The sequence below is a fragment of the Anser cygnoides genome, chromosome 12, assembly GCF_040182565.1.
Source record: "Anser cygnoides isolate HZ-2024a breed goose chromosome 12, Taihu_goose_T2T_genome, whole genome shotgun sequence".
Lineage (NCBI taxonomy): Eukaryota > Metazoa > Chordata > Aves > Anseriformes > Anatidae > Anser > Anser cygnoides.
Genome location: NC_089884.1, coordinates 13,680,152 through 13,700,431, shown reverse-complemented (window position 1 = coordinate 13,700,431; position 20,280 = coordinate 13,680,152). Strand labels below are relative to the sequence as shown.

At 47.8% G+C, this 20,280-nt stretch overlaps 2 protein-coding genes across 2 annotated transcripts; one reads left to right on the top strand and one right to left on the bottom strand.

Moving 5' to 3' along the window:
• NUDT21 (nudix hydrolase 21) lies at positions 1 to 7,010 on the bottom strand. The gene is made up of 7 exons (XM_048078601.2): positions 6,805 to 7,010; positions 4,561 to 4,761; positions 3,293 to 3,356; positions 2,518 to 2,607; positions 1,787 to 1,862; positions 1,305 to 1,419; positions 1 to 288 (listed from the first exon to the last, which is right to left on the bottom strand). The coding sequence occupies exons 1-7, from the start codon at positions 6,918 to 6,920 to the stop codon at positions 267 to 269; spliced, it is 684 nt and encodes a 227-aa protein (XP_047934558.1). The 5' UTR covers positions 6,921 to 7,010; the 3' UTR covers positions 1 to 266.
• A 69-nt stretch (positions 7,011 to 7,079) lies between these two features.
• Positions 7,080 to 16,227, top strand: OGFOD1 (2-oxoglutarate and iron dependent oxygenase domain containing 1). The gene is made up of 13 exons (XM_067004682.1): positions 7,080 to 7,271; positions 7,357 to 7,502; positions 8,466 to 8,512; positions 8,589 to 8,689; positions 9,507 to 9,623; positions 10,122 to 10,213; positions 11,219 to 11,347; positions 11,692 to 11,805; positions 12,526 to 12,605; positions 12,722 to 13,017; positions 14,358 to 14,480; positions 15,332 to 15,390; positions 15,661 to 16,227. Exons 1-13 carry the CDS (start codon positions 7,112 to 7,114, stop codon positions 15,820 to 15,822), a joined length of 1,626 nt encoding a protein of 541 aa, XP_066860783.1. The 5' UTR covers positions 7,080 to 7,111; the 3' UTR covers positions 15,823 to 16,227.
• Positions 16,228 to 20,280: the final 4,053 nt, after the last annotated feature.

Sequence of the window (20,280 nt, the reverse complement as noted above, 5' to 3'; positions counted from 1 at the left end):
TCAGACCCATTTTGTTTAATGGTGTACAAAAAAAATGGTGAGTATTACAATGAAAAGTGATTAAAACACTGATATCTATCACATTGCCATCCCACTACTTAAACAGTTGAGATTCACTTCTCTATTCATACAATAGAAAGTTCAGTGGACTTCAGGTAAAGAACAACATAAAAAAAATCCTTGTCACACACATTCTTTTCTCTACATTTTAAAGCTGTGCTCACAGAGACGGCTTCTTCTATCAGACTCTTCGGGTACGTGGGAGCTCAGTTGTAGATAAAGTTGAACCTAAAATTAAAAGGGTTATACCACATGAGAGACTTGTGTTGTTTTTATTTAACTGACATTTTGGAATGAATAAGCATACGTTTTGTTTTTGTCCTTGATAAGACTCCATCTGACAGAGGAAAAGTGATTTTTTTTTTTCCATAAGACAACTTTAGCATAGCAAGAAGCGTTATTTTTAACAGCCAATGCTAGCATTGCACATCAGTCTCTTAAGGCTGCAAAAGAAATAATTATTTCATCTCTTAAGAGAGCTTCACAGATATGAAAATACCAGTGAGAATTATGTAACCCATCAGCAACTCTTTCACAGCATTTCTGTTACCAGAGCCAGCTATACACACTCGAAAGGTAGCAGGCAGACTCAAAAGAAGAGCTAATTCTTGTCAACTACATTTCCCAGCAGACAGAAGAGCACTGGACACACACTCACAAAGCGAAAGAAAGGCTCCATCTCAGCTTCCTGATGTCCTTGGTTGGGATGAAGCCGTTTCACTGGTGCCAAACTGGAGTTTGGCTGTGTAATAGCCAGTGCTTCCCTGGTACTCAGGAGGAAGTATCTGCTACCTTTAGACAGAGCAGGGAGGGGGAAAGGCCCCATAGCAACAAATGCCAAAATTGGGACTAGACGGGGCAAAACACACAACACCTAACTCAGTGCTTCAAATAAACATCTTGGCTTTTCCTCCCACACTGTCCCGAACACTTATAAGAAGCTGATACTTAACGCTTCCGCAACTTTGCCCCCACTATCTTTCAGGTTTTCCTTTGCTAAAGTTGCCAAATAGGATTTTGGTGCTGCTAAGATGCAACCACTGCCTCTGAAGTGTCCACACCATCTAATACGTCCTCGTGTCCCTCAGCTCTTCACCTGACATTATGCATCCATCTCAATTTGTCTGAGACAGACTCTAAGCTCTTTGGGATAGCTGCAACCTTTTCATAATTTGATTCTGTAGTGCCTAGCCTTGCACTAGTCAAAGTTCCCCAAAACTACACTACATATGAACATAATATACCTGCTCAAAAGTTGAGGAAGGCTGGAAATAATAGGTCCATATCCCGGTGCATTGTCATAGAGCTCAAACAACGGTGCAGCAACCAGCTTGTAATTTTTGGGGACTGCAAACAAAGCTACAAATAAATGTGAGTTGATTAATATTAAACAAAAAAAAATCCACCAAGCATTCAGACAAGGTATCACCCCCCCAATCTCTAAGCAAGATCACTACATACAGCACTGTAGTACTAGAGCAGGTTTATTCCCTTCACAGTTAAATACAGAGTTGTACACACGATATGGGAGCAGGAATGGGAATTTACTAGGACCTTGTGTTCAAAGGATCACCTAGCTTCAAAACTGATACCAGATTTTTTTTAAATGATTAACTATAAACAACTGCAAGCATATGAAAATGAACTTGCTACCACATTTCCTTGCATGAATTGCAAGCATTTAGAGCTTTATAAATACAATATTCTGTTGCAAACAAACACTTACCTTTTTCTTGAAGCTGGACCAAGAAAAGCTTTTTGTGCTCTTTTGGTTTTGTAATATGAGCTGGGATATAGGGATACTGGAAGAAAAATAAAAAGTTTGGTTGTACAGAGCTTTGAAAATACAGTGTGTTCTTAAATGCTCATTTATAAGTTATCAAGCACTGTCCAAGTTTTCAGCACGTCCAACATTGTTCTTTCATGTCAACAAATAATGAAAACAGCTTCTGTGAGAAAGGATCAAGAAGGAATGCCGTTGCCTTCACAACTCTCCGGAGGATCTCAAGAGGTACCAATACTCATTACCAGTTAACCCAACAGAACAGAAATGTGTAATAGCAAACTGAGCAAGTATTCTCAGGATCGAAGCATTCAGAACTGGAGCAGTCAGGCCAGACCATTTTAGTCACAGGGCATCTGCTCCATATGTACCAGTGAACGAGTTTCCATTGTGGTTAAAATAGCTTAAATGAGTTTAAATGGTGTGCCTAGCTTAGCAAGGGACTGGAAACTATTACATCCATGCTTTCTCACCCATCAAAACAGGTGTGAGGAGGCAGAGGGAGTTTCCAGAAGAAAAACTTTGGAGTTTGTCCTCAGTCACAGGAAGTAGATGAAATAGATTTAAAAAAAAAACAAAACAGAAAAACGAATGGCTCATGTAGCAGGCAGTCTAAAAGCCCAACTGGCAGGTTGAAAACTTTTGGCAAAAGTGATCAATATAGAAATGCTCACCTGCGGAGGTTCGAAGTTCGGTCTCCACCAGTTGCCAATGCAGTCATCGATCACCCAGTCTTGCTGAACACCATCCTGACGGCCCAGTATCTATCAAATACCCAGTTACAGTCAAAATTAAATACCCCAAGCAAAAATTTTTAGAAAACATACACTGGAAGCACAAAGACTTGCTGTAATAAGGGATGTAGATCAGGACTACTCTGGAACAGCTTTTTTTTTTTTAATGAATATTTGTGTAAAGTGACATTTTATCATAAAAACCTCTCTTGACAGGACAAGGACACTTTAGAAAACATTTCAAATTCCACGCTACATTCAGTTGTACTGAGGGCCACACGACCGACAGGAAGAACAAAATGCCATGTTACGGTACCTGACAATATTAACTGAGGTTCAGTGGAGTGCATTTAAGCTATTAACTGTCTCAAAAACTAGCCCTCAGTCGTGCTCAGCAACACACTTTACTGCCCACCTGCAGGCTCACTCGCCTGAAGCCAGCCCAAAAGCAAAGCTGCAAACGAACACAGGACTTGAGTGGTAGGTAGGGGGGCTGCCACTGGACCGCCCCGTCACCCTCTCACCAAGCAGGTAAACGAGAACTTACTGTTTACTTTGTTAGCTACCCAAGAACATTTTACAACCAAACACAAAGGCATCAGAATAACAAAAGTGATAAGGAGACTACTTTAATTCTTTGGCTATTCAACTAACACTAGAATAATTCAACATTCTATAACATTCCAGAATTGCAACATAACAAAAGAAAACAGACCTCTGTCATTAAGCGTTTGAGCCCCTCTACCTCATCTTCTCCTGGATTGAGTTCACCACCAGGTCTGTTAAAATAATCAATGATTAAAGCTAGGTTTACGTGTTACAGTATTTACAGACGTTCACAGGTAAGTTCGGACATGCTTCCAGGCGGGGAGCTACAAGTTCACTCAAGGCTCTTGCATCTGAACTTCCACATCTAACCTTGTCAAAGCTGAAGACAAAAGAATAGCCTTCGCCAAAGCTAAAAGGGCTACCATATGTCCCTTTGAAAAATAAAACTGTACACAAGACTTTAACTTCAATAGGACAAAAGTATGACAGTACACTTGTTAATGCACGGGGCACTTAAAAGGTGAAACTTAAACAACAACACAAAACCATCAGAAATCAAAGAAAGGGTTGTAAATATCAACTGTAGTTGTTCTAATCTCAAAAACAGCCCTTAGTGAAGCATACAGAAGCATAAAAGTCAAGTGGGGAACCATCCTGCATTTAATGCAAAATTAATGAAAAAATAAAAGGACATTTACATCACCACAAGTTTTTTTTGAAAAATGGTCAGAGTCTAGCCTATTTAGTCCACATACACACCCCAAATCAAGACGTCAAAAAAGCATCTGGATATCAAGTTAGATTTTTCTCCATCACTTGAGGGCAAACACAAGTGTTAAAAACACACGCTGCTTGTGTTCCTGGTTGTAACTCGTCTCAAGTCCAGTCCACCCAGTTTAAAACAAGAAAACAAGCTCCACCACCACAACCGTATGATCCAAACTAAAATTTCACTCCAGTAGCGATAACTATTAAAGCAATTGACATGTTTTTCCTCACAAATTCAAATGCCTTTCTTACTGTATCCAGCCTACCCGGTAGTTTTGTAAACGGATCCCATTCCGCGTTTATCAGGGTTTATGCCCTGAGCTTCACTTTACCATTTCTGCAGCCATACCATAGGGGTATTTAAGCACAACAGCTTTCCTAACAGCGTAAGAACAAAACCCTGTCTCTGATAAGAGTGTTAAACAGGAATGCTGATGCACTGTAATGAAGATTTCCAGCTGGTCCAAAACCAAAGTGACCCCCGCTCATGAGTCAAACACATATATTTTAGAGGAAAACTTCGTCATCCAAAAAACCTTTTCCCAGACTATGTCCTATCAAAATACCTATCAGAGTCGGTCGTGTTTTAGCTTCTAATAAGAACATTTCAAGGTCTGGGATGTTAAGGTTGGATTAAGAAGGTACAATCAATAAGCCGAGACTTACAGCTTGAAAAAAGTCGTCCCCAGCTGCAGTAACAACACGTGGGGCAGTCTATGCTCGTGTACGATCAGAACCCCTTCCACTGTCCGCCTCATGCCGATTTTGTCAAATTCCTCTCTCATGCGTTGAAAGCGAGCTGCCACTGAACTGTCCTTCTCATAAAGGGGCTCCTTTGTACCAAAGGTGTAGTTGGTAAGAGGATATCTACAAAGGAAAAAAAAAATATAGCGTATAACATGAAAAATAGATTTAAATCACAAGCACACAGCATTTGCCCTGTGGCAGAACCATCCCTGCTTGAGCAAACGGTCACTCAGTCACTGTCCTGGGCTAGGTCTCGCTGGCAAGCTGAGTCACAGCTCCCGCATGACACCAAGATCTGCTCGAGGAGATACAAGTGCAGGAAGCCAGGCTGATCGGACACGCTGTCATGGTGCCGATTCAGAAGCAGGCAGAGAACTCCAGATGTGCCAGCAACCAGCTTTGACCTGCACACCGCAGAGCAAAGGCAGCTGAGGCTCTGAGAGGAGCTGGGAAAGGGATGGGAGAGAAAAACTCTGCTGGAAAGGTTGGAAGCTGCAGAGGACAGCCTCCGTTTCTGCAGGAGCGATGAAGAGCCTGAGAACTGAACTGTTAGAAGAGGTTTTGCTTTGAAGTGGAAAACGAGATGCCTGGATCACGGAAAGGGAATGCTGAGTGTCAAGTGCAGGGCTGGGAGCCTGGGGTAAGAAGAGCTCGAGCAGATCATGCAGGTGGCTTAGGTGCTGGACCTCTGCATCCTCTAGGGACGACACAGCGTACCCTGAAGAGATTTCTATAGGTAACAGGGACTGAGTAGAGCGAGAAGAATCAGAAGAAAGGAAAACCAAATGCAAGAAATTAAACAGCCCAAGAAGGCACAGAGGGCAGCAGAAAAACATTACTGTACAACTAAATGCAAGTAACAGAGAAATCACAAGCCACTTCCAGTTGTTGGAGCCATTCTCAGGTACACAAGTGAGCCAAAATTAATTTCCTAACTGCGGATACCTTCACGAGCAAGCTTCTCCCCTTGCACTTAGAACCACCTACATTTCCATTCGTTTCCTTTCTTTTTGACTCCCAGAGAGCCATACTAATAACCCACTGAGTTACCCTATAATACCCTACATGTGTGTGAGTACATTAGTTCATACCTCAAAACCGTTAGCTTATGCTTTACAAAAAAAAGTTGATAATAGTTTCCCACTGATTCTTCTCTTCAGAAACACCACAAAAATATTCCAACCTTAGAAACTAACATTTAAACTTCTACAATAAGACTCTAGTTGTGAATAAACCCAGCTATACCAAGCAGTAAGCACTAATTTGTTTGATTAACGGCTAACAGTGAATATTGACTATCGTAGCTCACATTTACTGCTTTGCAGCTTGCCAGGCGTATTTCCCAAAGAATGCATCAGAGTTTACTCAGAGAAGGCAGCAGAAATAGATGCCTTCTCATGCAATGAAAGTACATGTAGCAAATAACTGCTTTCTGCCATAGATACAAACTTTGTCAGGTAGTAACCGCTGTGAAGTTGAATTAAAACTCCCGTCCCGCTCGGCAGCAGCAGGATCTAACCCCATGCTGCTGCCCACACTATGTGAGCCCAAAGGCAGCAGAGCCCCATTGCTCTCCCAGGAGTCACCCCAAAAGCCCCAGGAGGGATAGAGGGGCCACCCCTCACTCCGTGCCGCCTCTCCCTGACCCCTTGCAATCATAGAACCGCAGAACCACTAAGGTTGGAAAAGCCCTCCAAGATCACCTGGTCCAACCACCCCCCTACCACCACCATCACCCACCAAACCATGTCCCCAGGCACCACGTCCAACCTCTCCTTGAACACCCCCAGGGACGGTGACGCCACCACCTCCCTGGGCAACCCGTCCCAACACCTGACCGCTCTTTCTGAGAAGAAATGTCTCCTCATTTCCAACCTGAACCTCCCCTGGCGCAACTTGAGGCCATTCCCTCTGCTCCTATCACTGGTTACCTGTGAGAAGAGGCCGACCCCCAGCTCCCCACACCTTCCTTTCAGGCAGCTGCAGAGAGCAACAAGGTCTCCCCTGAGCCTCCTCTGCTCCAGACTAAAGGACTCCCTTGCTGCCCGCAGCACCCTCAGCGGCCCCCGGGACCCCTCAGCAGCCCCCCAGGGCCCTCAGAAGCCTCCCCCTGGCGCCTTCCCCTCAGCCCCCGGCGAGGCCGGCCGCCGGCGGGGCGCTCACAGGTTGATGGTCCGCTCGAGGGTCAGCGGCTTGGTCTGCTGGATGTACTTGTTGCCGAACTGGTTGACCCCGCGGGGCCAGCCGGTCTGCGAGCGGTTGGGCGGCACCACCGACATGGCGGCGAGGGCAGCGCGGGCAGCAGGGCGGCGGGAGCGCCGTCCGCCATTAACCGCCCGGAACCCGCCCGCGCCGCGCTTCCGACCACAGAGAGGGGCGGCGAGGCGAGGCGAGGCGCAGCCGCTCCCGCTCCTCCTGCCCGCGGGGGCCGCTGGGAGTTGTAGTTCCCGGCGCGGGCTCCCGGACCGCCATGGGCGCCAAGCGGCGCGGGGCGGCGGCGGCGGCGGCGGGCGGCGGCGAGAAGCGGGGGCGGCGGGCGGCGAGCGCCGAGCTCTGCGCTGCCCTCGGGGACGCGGCGCTGAGGGAGCGGGCGGCGGCGGCTTGGGCCCGCGGGGAGCCGCTCCGGGACGGTACGAGCCCGGCTTCCCCCCCCCCCCGTCCCCGTTCCCCCCTCCGGTGCCCCCGGTACCGACAGCGGTGCGTTTCCCCCCGCAGCGGCGGTGTCGGTGGAGCCGGCGCCGTTCCGGCACGGCGTGCTGCCCCGCTTCCTGGCCAGCCCGGCCTTCGCGGCGGCGCTGAGCGACGAGCTGCTGGGCCTCGGCTTCCGACGGCGCCGCAACGACCTCGTCTCGCTGCGGCAGGTGCGGGCCGGGGGGGGTCGGGGAATGGGGCGGGGGGGGTCGGGGAGTGGGGCTGGGGGGGGGTCGGGGAATGGGGCCGGGGGGGGTCAGGGAATGGGGCTGGGGGGCCTGGGGTCGGGGAGTGGGGCTGGGGGGGGTCGGGGAATGGGGCCGGGGGGGGGTCGGGGAATGGGGCTGGGGGGCCTGGGGTCGGGGAATGGGGCTGGGGGGCCTGGGGTCGGGGACTGGGGGGGGCTGGGGTCAAGGAACGGGGACCGGGGGGGGTTGGGGTCAGGGGATGGGGAATGGGGGTCAGTGGACGGGGAATGGGGGGTTTTGGGGTTAAGGGATGGGGAACAGGGATTTGTGGGGTCAGGGGATAGGGAACGAGGGTTTCTGGGGTCAGGGGATGGGGAATGGGGGGTTTCTGGAGCCAGGGGATGGGGGCCGGGGTGCTCTGGGGTCAGGGGATGGGGACCGGGGTGGTCTGGGGTCAGGGGATGGGGATGGGGAATGGGGGTCAGGGAATGGCGGTCAGGGAATGGGGGGTTCTGGGGTTAAGGGATGGGGAACAGGGGGTTTCTGGAACCAGGGGATGGGGAACGGGGGTGTCTGGGGTCAGACGTTGGGGGTATCTGGGGTTAGGGTAGTCCAGGGAGTGGGAGCCAAGGAGCAGGGACTGGATGGGAGAGTGTCTGGGACCAGGAGGTCCAGGGAGCAGGGATGGTGGGTTGGAGGGGGCCTGGGGGGGAATGGGGACCAGGGGATGGGGGGTTTGGGGGCCAGGGGTTTGTCCAGGAGCAGGACCTGGGGGTCCAGGAGCAGGTCCGGAGAGCTGGGCCCAGGGGAGCCCGGGGACCAGGGGTTTGGGGGCCGGGGGGTGTCCAGGAGATTCCAGCAGTGTCCAGGAGCAGGGCCCCAGGGGTGGCCAGGAGCAGGGCTGCCCTAACCGCTTCCCTCCTACCCTCCCATGGGCCGCCGCAGTCTGAGGAGCTGGGGGCCCGGCTGGAGCCGCACGTCGCCGCGCTGAGGTAAAGGCCTGGGGATCCTCGGGGAAGGAGCCGGGGCTGGCCCTGGGCCTGCCTTACCTTGTGCTTTGCTCTGCAGGCGAGCGCTGAGCGGAGACGTCCGAGCGTGGCTGTCCGCCGTCACCCAGATCGAGCTGGAGCCCACCATCGACATCTCCTGCGCTAAATACGAGTGTACCGGTCAGTGTGCCAGCGGTCCTTTCCCTGACGCTTCTGTGGGTGTGTAGGGAGCTGTATTTCTGCAGAAGACCCACCAAACCCCCTGCTAGCCCCTTCTAATGCCAAGAAGGTCCAAGAAGCTGGCAAAAGTCACAATCAGAGAAGAAACGCGTGAAGTCCAGATTACGGAAAAGCCATCGCTGCAGTCATGCTGCTGGTAGCTCTGACTGGGCCCAGTGTTGTCGCAAGCCCCTGCCTTTTTGGAGATGTTCAGCCTGAGCTTGCTGCCTCGCCCCGTGTGTGCTCAGTGCCATGTGCAGCAGGGAGAGGTGTGCAGCTCCTGAGTGCGGTTTGTGAAGTCCGATGGTAAAATGTCACCTCGCCTAGTCTTTTAGTCATGAAAAATCACCTCAGGCCGGAGATATTTTTACTGCTCTTAACTCTGAAGTTTTCTGCACAACCAACTGTTGGCCTCTTCTTAGAGATCCATCCCCCTCCAGCAACAAACCTCCTCAAAGGGCAGTGGCGCATTAAAGAATCAGACCTTGAATCCCCGATTAATGTAGGAATCCCTGTCCACTGTACCCAGCAATAGCTGCAGAGGGTGGGTGACAAGAATTGTAACCGGCTGCATCTTCAGAGCAGGTTAATCCATCAGTTACAGTGGAATCCCACAGCATTGCTCTTGCTGTGTTGGTGATGCCGACCGGTGACACTACAGTTCTTGGGAAGGGCACGTTGTTTCTTGTGTCCTTGTGGGGACACAGCTGAGAAGCAGCCATTGAAATTAATTGTATGTATAATAGGTTCTGCTGTAGCAAAATGTGTGTAATTGCAGATGTCTTACTGTGCCACGACGATGAGCTGGAGGGTCGGAGGATTGCTTTTATCCTGTACCTTGTGCCACCCTGGGAGAAAAGCGATGGGGGGACGCTGGACCTGTTTAGCACAGATGGTAAGAGCTTGGAGCACAGCCTCAGGTGGCTGAAAAAGGTGGAGCTTATGTACCCCTTGCAGCAACTCTGCCCTCAAGCAGTACAAGGAAGATAAATAATTTACTCTTAATTCAGAAAAGCTGACATATAGATAAACTTTGCACCTTGGAGAGGGGCTGTAGTAGTCTTTGCAGGCAAAGCCAGTGGGTGACAGCAGAGGAAAAGGAGAGGCCAATGAAGAGGGGAATCCTTTTTTTCCCTGCTTTTCTGCAAGAGCCAAGAGTGGGAGCAGGATAGAAGTGAAGCCAGTAACTGTGCTTGGAACTTTAATATGACAGAGATAACTTCCCTTTCCAGCAACAGAAGTTCACTGATTGCTCATCAAGCTCTTGCTCTGAGCTCCATCCCTTACACCCGGGTGTCTCAGCAGTCACAAGGTCATGAAGTCAGAGAGAAATGTCAGTTCCTAGCAAGCGCCAGTTCTTACCTTAACCAGAATATGCTTTCTTCCTCCTCAGAACACTTTCAGCCACAGAAAATCATCAAGTCATTAATGCCTTCGTGGAACACGCTGGTTTTCTTTGAAGTGTCTCCAGTCTCTTTCCACCAGGCAAGGAGCTGCCTTTTATTCATTTTGTTTTTTCTCACTGTTGTGGTTATTCATTCTGTGTGTAATAACAGTCCTGGTGGGTTGGGGAGAAGGAAAAGGGAGAAGTGTAGGCAGTCAGAACAGATATTTATGCTAAGTGCTGTGTGTTAAAGGCTAGTGGCTTTAAGGAGGAAGGAACTGACAAAGGCAGCTTTAAACCATCCATCTAGCTCCATCATCTTGGGGAAGAAAAAATTCCAAAATCTTCATGTGCTGTTCAGAAATTCATGACAGTGGGTGGCTAGCAACCAGTTGTAAGGGGATGGCTCTCTTCACACCGCCATTACAGTTCAGCACCCTCGAATCTGCAGCTGTTCAGTTTAGCCCAATTTAAGTCTGTGCACAATTTGATTAAATCAGCGTTTAACGGTGACTATCACTGTGAAAAACAAGGGTTTCCACAGACTAGTTTAAGTGCCAGGATAAAAGATTAGCTCTTAGTCTGAAAGGTTTAATCCAGAGCCAAAGGCATCAGGCAAGTGCCCTTCATGATAGCTTGTATTACAGCAGTTTTTAAAAACTAAAAGACAAAAATGAGACCAGTATAGCCTGCTGTGGCCCACATGCTCATCTGTATTCTGAGTTTCCAGATTAACCTGTGGCAGCTAAGTTTTGCAGCCTGTGCTGGCTGGTTCTTCAACAGAACAAGTGGTGGAAAACTGACATTACTTTTAATAATAAAGTGACTCAACCTTTGCTCAAGCTATCAGAGGGGGGGAGTGGGTTCTGCTGGAAGCTCATGCTAGGATTTTGGAAATCTGCAACGGATTTGAGCATCAGAGTTTGCTTTAGCCCTCTCTCAGAGAATAACCCAGTTTGTCCTAGCCCTTGTCTGACTTCTGTCTGCGTGTAGTAGGCTCTCTGGAGTCAAGTCTGCATCTTACGATGAGTCTTTGTAGCCTGTTACAACTAGCCCTTAAATGTTATGTGGTCTAAACAGTAACGCGCTGCTCAACGTTGTTACAGGTGTCAGAGATCCTGTCGGAGGAGAAGTGCCGCCTGTCAGTGAGCGGCTGGTTTCACGGCCCACCAATAGACAGACCTGCGCCCTACATTGAAGCTCCCTTGCCCAGGAGCCCACACATCCCTTATGATGTGAGTAGCAAGCCTAGATTTGCTTGCCTGCATTTCCATTTCTTTCATGTCAGCTGGAGTACCTGCTTGGGACACACCAATGCTTGGGGATGCTTTAATCTTTAACTTATCCCATTCTTTTTGTTTCTGTCCGTACATTTGTGGCTAGTTTCCCTCTTGTATATCTCTTTCGTGCATGCCAACAACAGCGCAGAGAATGCAGCTAATACTCTTTGTGCAATTAAAAAAAGAAATAAATGGTGTCTTGGGAGTGGAATCTAGCCCAGTGACCAGTTGGGCAAAGAGGAACTGGGGAATCATTCTTACTTTTGCAAATACACTATTCAAGTCCATTTCCCTTCCAGCATGAAATCTTGTATGAGTGGATCAACCTAGTTTATTTGGACATGGACTCCCAAGCTCAAATCCAGGAGGAATTTGAGGAGCGATCAGAAATTCTCCTGAAGGATTTTCTTAAGGTGAGCACCATGGTTCCGTCTGATGTGGTCTGCCAGAATGGGTCTCAGGGCTAGTAGTGACCACACATCACGCAGGCTGGGAAAGGCCTTGCTTGTACAGCAACTAAAACACCTTATTTCACACCGTGAAGGGGGCTGGACAAGATGACCTCAACAAGTCCCTTCCGACCTCAACCATTCTGTGATTCTGTGGTTGGATCACCTGATCGCTGCCTGTACACTGCTGTGTAGGGACACATCAAAACCCAAAAACTTTGCTTTACCATTCTTTTTTCCTACTAGAAGCAAAGCAGAAGGATGGAAACACATCATCCTTCCTGTGATGACCGGAGTGTCCTTACCTGTCCCTCAAGCTCTCGCAGCTAAGGAGCACTCAGGGAACTCGACCTGTATGTAAAACCAATACCCACAATGGTTTTGTCTTACTTGAAAGGCTTTGCTTCTCAAGGCTGACTTACCCCTGGTTTACTGAGCATCTGTATCTCAGCGAAATTACATTCTCACCAAGAAGAAAATCAAGTAGCATTTCCTACCTATTAGACACTGGCATTGAAAATCCACAATGCCTGCCTAGCCTATGCCCCTCAGTTCAGCAGTCCTCAGGAGGCACTGAAAAGTTAAAGAAAAAGTGCCTTATCTATGAGTGTAGGATGGCTGCTTATAATACACCAAGAGAGACCTGGAGGGTAAATGTTCAAGTTTCTGCTCTTTCTCTCCTAGAAAGAGAAATTTCAACTACTGTGTGAAGCTTTGGAGAACGAAGACATCCAGTGGAATAGCCGGGGGCCTCCCAACAAAAGGTAGGAAATAACAGCATCCTGCTTCTACTCACCATGCCAAGCAAGAGCTGCTATGAGGCTGCGCTGACCAATGTGGCCATTGGTTCTCCACTGCTGATACCTGTGCTGTCTTTCAGACTCTACGAGGCAGCAGAGGAAGACAGCCTCCCTGACATCCTGAAGAACTTCCTGCAGTTCTTACGCTCGGAGGCTTTGTTTTTACTGCTTTCCAACTTCACTGGCCTAAAGCTGCACTTCCTGGCGCCTTCTGATGAGGATGAAGATGCTGGGGAAGGAAGAGCAGCAGACAGTGCTGAGCACAGCAGTCCCAAACCCAAGCAGGATGGGACTGACCAACACGCTGATGGCAGTGCCCATCCGCCCAACGAGCCTGACGACATCCCCGAAGCACAAGACAGCGAGACGCAGAACGGTAAGTGGAGCAGCAGCAGCATGAAGGGACTAGAGCAGAATCCTGACTTTAAGGATTTTGGTAGCAGAATTCCCAGAGATTGTCATGGAAGTAGAATTTCACCTTGTACTGCAACGAGTGCAGGGCACAAGCATGGGATTTGGAGCATGTCAGATTGGGTATCAAAAAAAAAAGTGACCATTGCAGAAGAATTTGGACTAAAATAATGCATTGGAGCAGCATTTTGAACAGACCTTGTCAGCCCCAAGTCTACAGGACAAGACTTCTGCAGGAGTTAAAGCATGGGTGAGGAGGGAAGGGTGTTGATTGCCTGATAATCCTTTGCCAATAGTTACACGATTTCTACATCCACATGTTCCTGCTTCATATAAAATAGATTTTTATATGAGAGACCAAATCAAATAGAAGGAAGTGAAGAGATCAGAAGTAAAGGTAGTTTTGGATTTAGAAAACTAATACCTAAAAGTAAGATTTAACCTTTCAGAAAATGCTGCCAGCCTAAACAACCACTTAACTGCCAGCAATAAGATACTGTATATAAACAATAATACTAATTTTGGAATCATGGATTGGTGCTGTTTATTTAAGGCAGTAGCTTTGAAGTTTAAGGGTAGATTTTTTTTAATGCTCATCTTTTATGGACGTTGGAAGAAAAAGGAATCAAAAACCGAGTCCTACTGAAAATCCCACCCAAACACTTAAATGGTACAAAAGCTTTGTTTTTTTCTGATTTCCACAGCTAGTCATTTTGCTTTCTCTATCTACAATGCTCCTGCTGTGTGATTTTAAAGTCGTGTAGGAGGAAGGCATAGTTTGAGGCTGCCTGGATTGAAAACTGAGCTGGGGCCATGAGAAAATAAAGGCTTTCCCAAATTCTGATGTACCTGCCTGGGATTCCCATGAAGAGTGAGTTCAGAGCACTATCTTCCCTGAAGCATCTGCTGGTTTCACAGTTTACTTTCAGAGCAGACAGGTTGTTGCTGGCTTTTAAAGTTCAGAGCCCTACTGTAAATCTGGGGTGGTGCAGGGGGACAACCACAAAACACAAGAACTGGTTAAACCAAACCACGTCGCCTGTTGGACCTGTCAGAGAGCAAATCTTGTCATCCCCCACCTCTGCCCCGCATTGCACAAAGGGCATAACTTAGAGTCACCTCTAGAAAAGTAGACTGAGATGTTTTACTTTTTCTTCCCTTTATGTTTTGCCAGCAAAGAGGGCTTCACAGCATTGTGAACAGTGCAGGGGCTTGCTCCCCACATGCCTGGAGTTTAGCAGGAGCCAGCTGTTGTGAAATTTCGTTGTTTTCCCTGCCTGTTGAGACATTTGTTCCCTCCCATAGGCTCAAGTACCCCTGTGTGTGCAGGGGAGCTGCGACGCTGGACCAACGGGCACTACACTCTAGTCCATGATGCTCAAGCAACTGAATTTGCTCTCGACCTACTCTTCTTCTGTGGCTGTGAAGGTAAGTGGACGAAAGAGAAAGATGTGGCGTGCTCCTGGACAAGGTTTGCCTAACGGAAGGACTTTGAATTCCCAGCATTGCTACAGCAGCAGAAACTTCCATGCTTTTTCATACCTAAGAGGGTTTTGTAGATTTTATCCTCATCGTTTCTTTTGCATAAGCACTGGGTTTGGTGGTCCTTACACACAGATTTGGGGGTGAGGCCTTGGGATCAGCTTCGACTCTGCTTCCCCATGACCTCTCCTCTTCCAGCCAGGAGGTGGCGCCTGGGGGGCTCGCTGGGGCACTCGCTCGCCTCCCGCTACAGCACTGCTCTGTGCACGGTGGAGGGTCAGGTAGCCAGAATGCCTGCTGAAAGTGTTCCTTTTGGCTTTTTTGCTCATCAAAACCATCACTGCCTCCAATTCACAAAGCCTAGGGGTTTTAAAAGTTTCTTTAGGCATGTCAAGGCATTTTAGGTTGATTGCTAGTTGGATAATGGTGAAAACAAAAATATAAACATAAGCATTTTTGACAAGATAAGCCCAGAATGCATGGCTGAAGCCACCTGGCACATGCTTGAATTGAAATCCTTTTGCATATCTGCTAAGGCAAAACTGTTCTGCACGTGGGGAGCAGAGAGCCAAACAACCTTAAAAGGCCTGCCTGTGTTAAAAGGCAAATCTTGCATGGTTGCTTCAAGTTGTTTCTGAATATAAAGGGGGAAAAAATAGCCGGTCAGGAGGTAAACCGGGGACAATCCTGGATCCAGTCACTGTGCTGAGTGGGGTAAGAAAATTGCGTCTCCAAGAACGCTGTGTGGAGTCTGGACAGTGTTCAACTCTTTCAGAATCCTTCTGTTCTGTTTTCAGACTGGGATCCAGAATATGGTGGCTTTACTTCCTACATCGCTAAAGGTGAAGATGAAGAGGTAAGGAGCTCAGTTACTAGCTGCAAAGTAGTTACAAATTGTTTAGAGTTGAGAGGCATGATTACACTTTGTCGTAATGATAATATAATGTTGGGGGTGCTTGGTATCACACAGGAGCTTTATGTCTACTCTCAAGCTTCCTGCCTGAATTACAGCTCATGGGTGTAGCTCTGGGCTCAGCTTCGAGAGGCGAGCGTTCGCTATAAACCTTAAGACTCGGGCAAAGCAATTTTTGAAACTAATTTCTTCCCTTACTCTTGTGTCTTCTAGCTGTTGACAGTGAACCCAGAGGACAACTGCTTGGCCCTGGTATACAGAGACAAAGAAACTATGAAGTTTGTGAAATACATCAATCACCGCAGCTTGGCACGCCTGAAAAAGCATCCAAACAGAAAAGGATTTTGGGATTTTTCATTTGTCTATTATGAGTGATGGTTGAGTGACCCTCATCACACTGAAAATAGTGATGGTGGCTTTGGGCAGGTTTCTATCCAAGCTGGGGCCTGCCTAAGCCCAGACAAACTTTGTTGATGCTAACTTGATCTCATTGTATATGAACTGTACCCTACAAAGAGGGTCCAGGTGACTTTTTTTATTAACTGTACACACAGAAATCCAGTCTCCTGACTTGGTTGTAACACGTGCTCTTCAGTGCTTTTAATGGTACGTGGAAGGGAGCATCCCCATGTAACTGATAACTACTGTATCACAGCTTTCCAGCTGTTCTCTCATGGAAGTAGCATGGTGGGATGAGTCTCTCATCTGTCAGGGTGAAAATTACAACCATGCATGGCCCCAGGCTGATGACTTTTATTAAAAAAAAAAATGAAAAAAAAATGGGTCAGTTAAATGCTTCGAACTGTAGCTGAGCAAGTTCTGTTACAAAATACCCAAGAGATTTTCTGGAGCTTAACTGTTCACCTTTTGTAGTGTCAGAAATAATGAAACTGCCCTAGGAAATAAGAGGTTTTTCCAGCTGCACAGCTTTAGGGAATTGCAAAGGAAGAAAGTAAGGCTATAAAGCCGCTGGCATTGACAAGGCCTTGGCCCTGTAATAGGGAGCTGGACTTCATTATGCTAAATGCTGTGCAGGCAGACTCAGGTGCAGCCCCTGCTCCAAAGAATTTACAAGTCAAGCAGTAGGTGAGAGGAGAGACCTGCTCCTATATACTTCTCTACTTGTGAGCGTGTACTGGGACAGCTTCGTGCTTCTGGTATGAAAGAGTTGCGGCTCCAGTCTCAGGAGAGGTTGGGCTGGGAGCAGGAAGGTGTCAACTCACCTGTTTTGGCTCATCGTCCCCAGGGAGCAGGAGGATCACCTACAGCATAGCCTCTTGTCACTTTGACAGTTTTGTCTCAGGGTCTGCTAGGCTCCAGGGTGGCTTCTGTCACTGGAGAGAGGGTGCTCAGATCTTTCCAGGTAGCAGGTATGTGATTCTTGTGGTAGGCAGTACCTGGTAGGCAGCTAACTGCTGTAAGAAACTTGGTGGTTTTAGTGCCATACCTTCCCTGGGTATACACTTTCACTAATTGTAGCCTGCCTACCGTGTTAATTGCACGCAGGACTGCGCTGGACGTGTCACCCCTGAGGTGCTGTCAGCCCACTAAGAGGTGCTGTTGCAGAATACGTGCTGAGCGCTTACGGAGGCCAGCCAGCTGGGCAGCAGAACACCATGCTGTGGTCTCGGCCCTGGCATGCATGTGCTTGCCTAAAGCTTTTCTGCACTGAGGAGAGACGCAGGTGTACTTTCAGATCAGCCAAGCCAGACAATGTAGGCAACGGGCTTGCAACAAGCTGGGAAGCGTGCACATTCGTTTCCTCCTGAATCTTTTGGGACGGGAGAGGGTGACTTTGGTTTAGCCTGCTATGTCTCCAGCTCCAGGTGTATTCTCACTGAAGACAACCGGGGTGGTGTAAGACCACAGCTAGCAGCAGAGGAACAGTAAGCTCAAAGTAAGGCAAGTTGTGATGGCACAAATACTCTGCACCCTCAGTGCAGAAGCAGCAAGGGCTTTGGGCATGACTTTATTCTGAAATGGATTAGGAGAGAGAGATTGACACGATCTTGTTCACACTATGACTTGTTTTCCTAAGCTGGCTTCTCTGTGCACTGCAGACACTTTCAGTTTTAGTGTCCCTCTGCTACTGTTTAAACTGCTCACACAGACAAGGGCATGAAGCTAGAAACAAATGCTGAAATGTGCATTGAACTCTGTGAATCACTAATTCAGGTTAATTTCTGAGGCACTATTACCTTTCTGGGCAACAGCTATTCACGAGGAGAGAAGTCCTTACTCTGAGCTGCTACAGTAGAAAAAAGACAAGTAATGGGAGATTTCAAAGGAAAAAAAAAAATCAAAAATGTTTGGGTAGTTGCAAACAAAGGTTATAGATACCCCAGCTATTCACAGTGTAGTCAGCTGGGCAAAGTTGGGAGTAAGTTAATTAACAAAAAGAAATTATATATTCTAGTGCATTGTCAGCCCAAGAGTGTGTTTGGTAGGTCTTGGAACAGCCTCCCAAAAGGCTGGGAGGAAGCTGTACTTTTTGAAGCTTACTGCTTTTTAATAATAAACAATACACTAGAGGGCATACCAGCCTCTACTTGAGCAAGCCAGTTATCTCTCCGATCCTACAAGGAAACACCCTTCTGCCTCAGGTGACTGAGAAGCCAAATTTGCAGTTAGCATTGGAAGACCTAAAAAACAACACATCTCTCTTCTCCCACACTTCCTGTTACGTACAGATAGCCCAGTGAAATTCCAGGTGACATTAGCTACTTGATGGGGAGGAGGAGGGACCCAAATTTAGACTGTGCCTTTGCTGGCAGCCCTCTCTAGAGATGCTCTTACTGGGTACGTATCTATACTTGCCATTATGTGTAGCTGCTTACAGCATACTCTGATCATTGAGGAATATATGAAATATATACATGCCCACCAAGAGTGTAAGCAGAACAATACAGAAAAACAAAAAAGGCCAGAATAGCAAATGAATAACAAGGTACAGAGTGTGAGCAGTTGAGAACAGAAGCTTCATACCAGGCAAGACAGCCTCCCGCAGACAGCCTCCCGCAGAAGCTGACCAGCTCAGCTACGTGAGGATGCACATTTCCCACCAGATTACTGCACTGCCAAAGCCAAGAACCCTGGCATTTGATGCAGGGTACCAGCAGCTTTCAGTTATTGAAGTGCTGAGTTATTCAAATGCTTCGTGAGCAATTTTTCAGGATCTGGCTGTTACCCGTTTGCCAAGGAGCTGAAAACTGAAGCAATTCGATACAGTTTAGCTGTAGTCCAAACTCAAGGAATGATTTCTGCATTCATAAACACACAGCAAGTTAAGTTCTGACATCAGGTATTCAGTGAATTAGGATTAATCAAGATGAACAGTGATCTGTGGGGCTTGAAGAAAATGTGGCTAAAATCAAGTAACCTGTTGTCAATTGTCAGTTCCGTTTTTTTGTTTGTTTGTTCTTAAACTCCAAAACAGAACTTGAATTAGGACATAGGAAATCCCTATTGCACAGCTCCCTCTTCAGAGGGCACTGATCCAGCACAGGATTTCGGCAGCACATTTATAAGTCAGCAAAGGGACCTTACAGGGAAGCCATGTGCCTGTGAGCACGCTACCTTCAGGCACAGCAGAGCCCCGGTGCAAGTTTCAATTTCAGGCAGGCATCGAAATGCCCCAGAGGGGCGGGACAATGGCCTGAACCCAATTCCCAGTGCACGTACCAAGGCGCGGTGCTGTCCAAGAAACCTTTCCCAGGAATTTTTAGCAACTACCGTGCAGTCCTGCTAGTGTGATTTTAGAGTTCACTTTGTACTTGCCCAGTGGCTTAACTTGTTGTGAACAATTCCCCTCCCATTCCCGAGAAGAGGATTACTGCGCAATAGCCCTGGACTGAATCTTACCCGTACAGATTGTTTGCCACTCATTTCTTGGTGCAGGTTCAGCTGCGCACGCTGCTTATGTCAACTTGCTGCTGTGTGCCAGCCAAGGGCTGCTTTATTTCAACAAGCAACTGCAAGCTTTGTATCACTTCAGCTTACAGGATGTGGATTGTACATTTGGCAAAGACAGAATTGTTTTTACGGGAAAATAAATGACAAATTTGTTGTCAGAAACCTAGCCGGGGGAAATCAGCCGTATCAGAGGTCTGGACTGTGACCGCAGGACTGACAGGCACTGCAGCGACACAGGCTGCCAAGAGCAAAACAGAGCCGGGACTGGAAGTGCCTGATGTGTAGCCCTGGAAGTCAGGCTGATGGGAAAGCTGCTTTCTGATCACAGACACTCTCTGATCAGTGAATGGACTACAGAAATGCAGCTAAGCAAGCACTAGGATTTTGAATGTAAAGAGCAAAAGAAGAGCTGGAAACAGTGGGAACAAGTACAGCAGGTGGCAGAAAGCCCGAGACTTATGCCAGGAGACTGTTCCATAATCAAGTCTTACAGCTTGCTTGCTTAGAACAGCACGGGTGGCTCACCACCCTTTTCACCAAGAAGCTGGATTTGACTAACAACCAGGTTCTTAAAAGGATTCAAATGAGCTCTTGCTGCAGATTGGAAGTGACAGAGATCCACGCATTTGGCAGCGTAATTCTTCATCTTGAAGGGGTGAAGCACTGGCAAGGGGCTGTTCTGGAGATTAGAACACATTGCAAGAATTAATTTCCCCATTCAGCTGCCTGCCCCGTAGTGAACAGTGGGCTGCTCGTTTTAATTTGGTATTAGCAAATAGACAGACCAGTTACAGGAGGCGAGTACTGCTGACAGCCCTGAGAAGCTACCCAAGAACATCCTTTCACAGATGTGATGGACTGCCTACTCCCCGCCGTGTTGCAGATTGATCCATGCAGTGGTAGACATGATGAATGGTGCAG

Excerpts from the sequence above, each read along its gene's own strand:
- NUDT21 (XM_048078601.2), bottom strand. The coding sequence starts at position 6,920 with ATGTCGGTGGTGCCGCCCAACCGCTCGCAGACCGGCTGGCCCCGCGGG. Across the intron at positions 2,608-3,292 it reads TCAAACGCTTAATGACAGAG|ATACTGGGCCGTCAGGATGG; the intron begins GTCTGTTTTCTT and ends GGTATTTGATAG. Across the intron at positions 289-1,304 it reads CTTCCTCAACTTTTGAGCAG|GTTCAACTTTATCTACAACT; the intron begins GTATATTATGTT and ends TTTTAATTTTAG.
- OGFOD1 (XM_067004682.1), top strand. The coding sequence starts at position 7,112 with ATGGGCGCCAAGCGGCGCGGGGCGGCGGCGGCGGCGGCGGGCGGCGGC. Across the intron at positions 8,513-8,588 it reads CCGCACGTCGCCGCGCTGAG|GCGAGCGCTGAGCGGAGACG; the intron begins GTAAAGGCCTGG and ends TTTGCTCTGCAG. Across the intron at positions 8,690-9,506 it reads CGCTAAATACGAGTGTACCG|ATGTCTTACTGTGCCACGAC; the intron begins GTCAGTGTGCCA and ends GTGTAATTGCAG.